The sequence below is a fragment of the Amblyomma americanum genome, chromosome 3 (genome assembly GCF_052857255.1).
Source record: "Amblyomma americanum isolate KBUSLIRL-KWMA chromosome 3, ASM5285725v1, whole genome shotgun sequence".
Classification (NCBI taxonomy): Eukaryota; Metazoa; Arthropoda; class Arachnida; order Ixodida; family Ixodidae; genus Amblyomma; species Amblyomma americanum.
The window spans coordinates 48,812,638-48,818,332 of NC_135499.1; the positions used below are offsets into that span (position 1 = coordinate 48,812,638).

Below are 5,695 nucleotides of genomic sequence, written 5' to 3' on the forward strand. Positions count from 1 at the left end.
ATACCTAGACGTGAAACGTCGCACCATGCTCCCGGTCTCTTCCTCACCATCGACTTTAGTCTCCTGCACTGCCAGTATATCAATATCTTGCTCCGTTATAAGTCTGTACAGCTGGCTTTGTTTTCTTTTACTTGCCAGGCCTCTGACGTTTAGGGTGGCGACTTTAAACGGAGTTGCAGAAGCCATTTTAACTTAGGAAGAAGAGACCGAAAGCACGGTGCTTACCTCCCGCGCCTAGCATGTCGCTAGACGATGCCGTCGCCTCCGGTGTCACCCGGCGCGAGCACGTGCTCCTGGTCAGGAGGCGCCTTGTCGCCGCCACGCTTCTCAGCCGGAACTTTTGGGCGCGGTCTCAGACCGGCCCGTCGTGCTTGGGGCGTCTTTGCCGGCGGTTCCCCGACGCTGGGCTCCGCTGCCTTCTCCCCGTCGGCCTTGGTCTCGGCGTGTGGCCGCTTCGCAGGTGTAGTCACGCCAACGTTCATGCGGGAGTCGTCCTTTTCGTCGTGGCTCTCGCTGGCGGCCTTCCGTTCCACGTGCACGGACGAGCTCGCTCCATCTTTGGGCGTTTCCACAGGCATCGAAGATGGGTCAGTAGCTGGCGACCCGCTCTCCTGAGCCACAGCCGTGTCGGTGTTGCTACTCGCAACAGCTGGCTGCACCGCCACCCCCTCCGCTTTGCCCGTGTCGTCGGCACCGCTCGCTGCCTCCTCTGCTTCGACGACGTCCATCAGTTCTGCGGATACGCTCGCTGCTACATGCCCGGTGGCCGACGCGTAGGTACGAACGCAGTCAGCCTCCGAGTGTCCATAGCGCCGGCATTTCGAACACCTGGGCACCTTGCAATCGCGGCGAACGTGCCCCGTGCCGCCGCAACGAAGGCACTGCATCGGCCGCCCGGGAACCACCACGAGAGCCAACTCGCCAGCGACTCGTACCTGGTGGGGCAGGTCGTCCACCTTCACACCTGGCTTCAGTTTCAGGAGCACGGTCCTCGTGGTGGACGCCTTCTCCTTCATGCCGGCGACGCGCCAACGCTCCCGGGTAACCTCGGTCACGTTGCCGAACGCCGCGAATGCCGTACGAATGTCCTCGTCGGCGACGCCGTGAAGCATCCAGTGGAGGCGCAGCTTTACCTGGTGGTCTTCTGGATCGAAAACAATGCAGCGGCGTCCCTTGACATCCAGCTCCTTCGTGGCGGTCAGTTTCTTTGCGGCGTCAGCGGTGCTGAAGGTCACCGCCCACACGTGGTTTATCTGGTACGCCCCCAACGCCACGACGTCGGGGAGCGCACCAGCGTTGGCGAGGGCGTCCCTGAAGTCTTCGACCCTGTAGGGTCTCGCACGCACGTCCCCGTGCAGAAAAACCGTGTTTAAAACCACACGTCCGGTAGGCAGGGTAGGCAGGACGATCTCGTAATCCTTATCAGCGTCGCTGGCAAACCTGTTTCCGCGGCCGGCAACGGCCGCTATCGCCGCTCCGTGGGAGCTCATGATCCTGCGTCCGTCACGCTCGGTGGCCGGAAGTAGAATGACTGAGCTACGGCGACGGCTGTCTAATTTGCTGCTTTCTTGGGTATTTATGTTTTGCGTGCTAGCGAATCTTGAGAGTGTTCACCAGCCTCACCCTCGTCTATAGCGGTGGATGTAGCACGTCCTGTAATACCGCAAGTGTGACGTAGAACGTCATCTATCGGCGAGGGCGGAAACTGTGCGAGAGCCCTCTTATTGGACCTATGGCATCAAGACTGCGAGAACCGAGACCCCCGTTAAGCTATTAGCAGACAAGGCAAAGGAAGTGAGGGGATCGTTTGACAAACATATTAAGGAAGCCAACAGTCACCGAAATCAAGGTGCATAGAGGAATGCTTCTTTTTTTATAGCTAGTGCCAATCAATTAGTTTTAAAAAAAAAATTACTTATAAAGCAGCAGAAAAAACAACCATGCCACCGGTGGGATCCGAACCCGAGAGCTCCGAATATCGCGTCCGGTGCTCTTACCAACTGAGCTATGGCGACGGCTATTTAATCTGCTGCTTTCGTGATTATTTATGTTTGCGTGTAAGCGAACCTTGAGAGTGTTCACCAGCGCCACCCTCGTCCATAGCGGTGGACATAGCACGTCCTGTAATAACGCAATTGTGACGTAGAACGTCATCTAACGGCGAGGGCGGAAACTGTGCGAGAGCCCTCTTATGCTACCTGTGGCATCAAGACTGCCAGAACCGAGACCCCCTTTAAGCTATTAGCAGACTAGGCAAATGAAGTGAGGGGCTCGTTTGACAAACATATTAAGGAAACCAACAGTCACCGAAATCAAGGTGCATAGGGGAATGCTTCTTCTTTTATCTAGTGCCAATCAATTAGCTTTTTTTAAAGAAAATTACTTATAGAATAGCAGAAAAGCAACCATGCCGCCGGTGGGATCCGAACCCACGACCTCCGGATATAGCGTCCGGTGCTCTTACCAACTGAGCTACGGTGACGGCTGTCTAATCTGCTGCTTTTGTGGGTATATATTTATGTTTTGCGTGTAAGAGAACCTTGAGAGTGTTCACCAGCGCCACCCTCGTCCATAGCGGTGGACGTAGCACGTCCTGTAATACCGCAAGAGTGACGTAGAACGTCATCTAACGGCGAGGGAGGAAACTGTGCGAGAGCCCTCTTATGCTACCTATGGCATCAAGACTGCCAGAACCGAGAGCCCCGTTAAGCTATTAGCAGACAAGGCAAATGAAGTGAGGGGCTCGTTTGACGAACATATTAAGGAAGCCAACAGTCACCGAAAACAAGGTGCATAGGGGAATGATTCTTGTTTATTATATCTAGTGCCAATCAATTGGTTTTTTTTGAAAATTGCTTATAAAGCAGCAGAAAAAACAAACATTCCGAAGGTGGGATCCTACCCACGACCTTCGAATATCTCGTCCGGTGCTCTTACCAACTGAGCTACGGCGACGGCTGTCTAATCTGCTGCTTTCGTGGATATTTATGTTTTGCGTGTAAGCGAACCTTGAGAGTGTTCACCACCGCCACCCTCGTCCATAGCGGTGGACGTAGCACGTCCTGTAATACCGCAAGTGTGACGTAGAACGTCATCTAATGGCGAGGGAGGAAACTGTGCGAGAGACCTCTTATGCTACCTATGGCATCAAGACTGCCAGAACCGAGAGTCCCTTTAAGCTATTAGCAGGCAAGGCAAATGAAGTGAGGGGCTCGTTTGACAAACATATTAAGGAAACCAACAGTCACCGAAATCAAGGTGCATAGGGGAATGCTTCTTTTTTTATATCTGATGCCAATCAATTAGTTTTTTTTGAAAATTGCTTATAAAGCAGCAGAAAAAACAACCATTCCGAAGTTGGGATTCTACCCACGACCTTCGAATATCTCGTCCGGTGCTCTTACCAACTGAGCTACGGCGACGGCGGTCTAATCTGCTGCTTTCGTGGATATTTATGTTTTGCGTGTAAGCGAACCTTGAGAGTGTTCACCAGCGCCACCCTCGTTCATAGCGGTGGACGTAGCACGTCCTGTAATACCGCAAGTGTGACGTAGAACGTCATCTATCGGCGAGGGCGGAAACTGTGCGAGAGCCCTCTTATTGGACCTATGGCATCAAGACAGCGAGAACCGAGACCCCCGTTAAGCTATTAGCAGACAAGGCAAAGAAAGTGAGGGGATCGTTTGACATATTAAGGAAGCCAACAGTCACCGAAATCAAGGTGCATAGAGGAATGCTTCTTTTTTTATAGCTAGTGCCAATCAATTAGTTTTTTAAAAAAAATTTACTTATAGAGCAGCAGAAAAACAACCATACCACCGGTGGGATCCGAACCCGCGACCTCCGAATATCGCGTCCGGTGCTCTTACCAACTGAGCTATGGCGACGGCTATCTAATCTGCTGCTTTCGTGATTATTTATGTTTTGCGTGTAAGCGAACCTTGAGAGTGTTCACTAGTGCCACCCTCGTCCATAGCGGTGGACGTAGCACGTCCTGTAATACCGCAAGTGTGACGTCTAACGGCGAGGGCGGAAACTGTGCGAGAGCCCTCTTATGCTACCTATGGCATGAAGACTGCCAGAACCGAGACCCTCTTTAAGCTATTAGCAGACAAGGCAAATGAAGTGAGGGGCTCGTTTTACAAACATATTAAGGAAGCCAACAGTCACCGAAATCAAGGTGCATAGAGGGATGCTTCTTTTTTATATCTAGTGCTAATCAATTAGTTTTTTAAAAAAAATTATTTAGAAAGCAGCAGGAAAAACAACCATGCCACCGGTGGGATTCGAGCCCACGACCTCCGAATATCGCCTCTGGTGCTCTTACCAACTGAGCTACGGCGACGGCTGTCTAATCTGCTGCTTTTGTGGGTATTTATGTTTTGCGTGTAAGCGCACCTTGAGAGTGTTCACCAGCGCCACCCTCGTCCATAGCGGTGGACGTAGCACGTCCTGTAATACCGCAAGTGTGACGTAGAACGTCATCTAACAGCGAGGGCGGAAACTGTGCGAGAGCCCTCTTATTGGACCTATGGCATCAAGACTGCCAGAACCGAGACCCCCTTTAAGCTATTAGCAGACAAGGCAAATGAAGTGAGGGGCTCGTTTGACAAACATATTAAGGAAACCAACAGTCACCGAAATCAAGGTGCATAGGGGAATGCTTCTTTTTTTATATCTAGTGCCAATCAATTAGTTTTTTAAAGAAAATACTTATAAAGCAGCACAAAAAAAAACATGCCAAAGGTGGGATTCGAACCCACGACCTCCGAATATCGCGTCCGGTGCTTAACGAACTGAGCTACGGCGACTTTTTCTTTTTTTCTTTATTGTCTGGCTTTGACACAGAAAATTGCACATAACAAACAATCAACAAAAGACAAACGCTATGTACACCCGACTCGAAGTCAGCCAGCATGAGTCTGGCTTCGTCACCTTAAAATTCACGCAGTGTACAGAGTGGCTCTAGTCTTGAGAGCCACTCCGGAGGCTCCGCTGCGGCCTTCTGAATGGCCAGAAACATGTCCATACTTTCTCGAAAGTAGATTCGGGCAGGTCTTTCGTCTCTGTCACAGTGAAAGCCTGCCATTCTCGAGCGCCATATACAGTGGAGGCCTGTCAGCATTATTAAATCATAAGGCACCCCATCCTCATTTTCAACACATAAGTAACGGATGCCATACGGGTCTAGTGGAAATTCTTTCTTTAAGGTTCGCTGTAATACATCCCAAAAATAAACCCCTTCCCAACATTCTAAAAATACTTGGTCTATTGTTTCAGGCTTTCTGTATATAAACAGTGAGAACCCCAGGGTAAAAACAATTCCTTTCCCTCTAAAAATTTTTTAACCGGTAAGGTTCCGGTGTGCAGCTTAAAAAAGAAGGTTTTGGTTCCTGATGGCACCTGCATGTTTTTAACTCTCTTTAAAACATCATTGCCTTGGCCTCCACTGTACAAGACCCTGTACAAGGGCACCGGGAAAACTACATCGCACAAAGCACGGTATAGTTTCTTTCGTTTCACAGTCGACAGAAAGACATTTGAAAACCGCGCGGAAAGAAACCTTACACTGGCTACGATTTCCCGGTAAAAACCGGTGACCCTACTGTAAACGTCAGCAGTTCCGACTATGTACTCTGGAAGCAGATGCCGCAGCCTAACTTGGCATACAGTACGCAAAAACGGGTCTCTTGTG

At 50.6% G+C, this 5,695-nt stretch overlaps 1 protein-coding gene across 1 annotated transcript; it reads right to left on the bottom strand.

Moving 5' to 3' along the window:
- Positions 1-245: 245 nt before the first annotated feature.
- LOC144123712 (uncharacterized) lies at positions 246-1,511 on the bottom strand. The gene has a single exon (XM_077656490.1). The coding sequence runs from the start codon at positions 1,488-1,490 to the stop codon at positions 246-248; it is 1,245 nt and encodes a 414-aa protein (XP_077512616.1). The 5' UTR covers positions 1,491-1,511.
- Positions 1,512-5,695: the final 4,184 nt, after the last annotated feature.

What these genes read in the sequence shown, in the direction of transcription:
- LOC144123712 (XM_077656490.1), bottom strand. Translation starts at nt 1,490, where the DNA reads ATGAGCTCCCACGGAGCGGCGATAGCGGCCGTTGCCGGCCGCGGAAAC.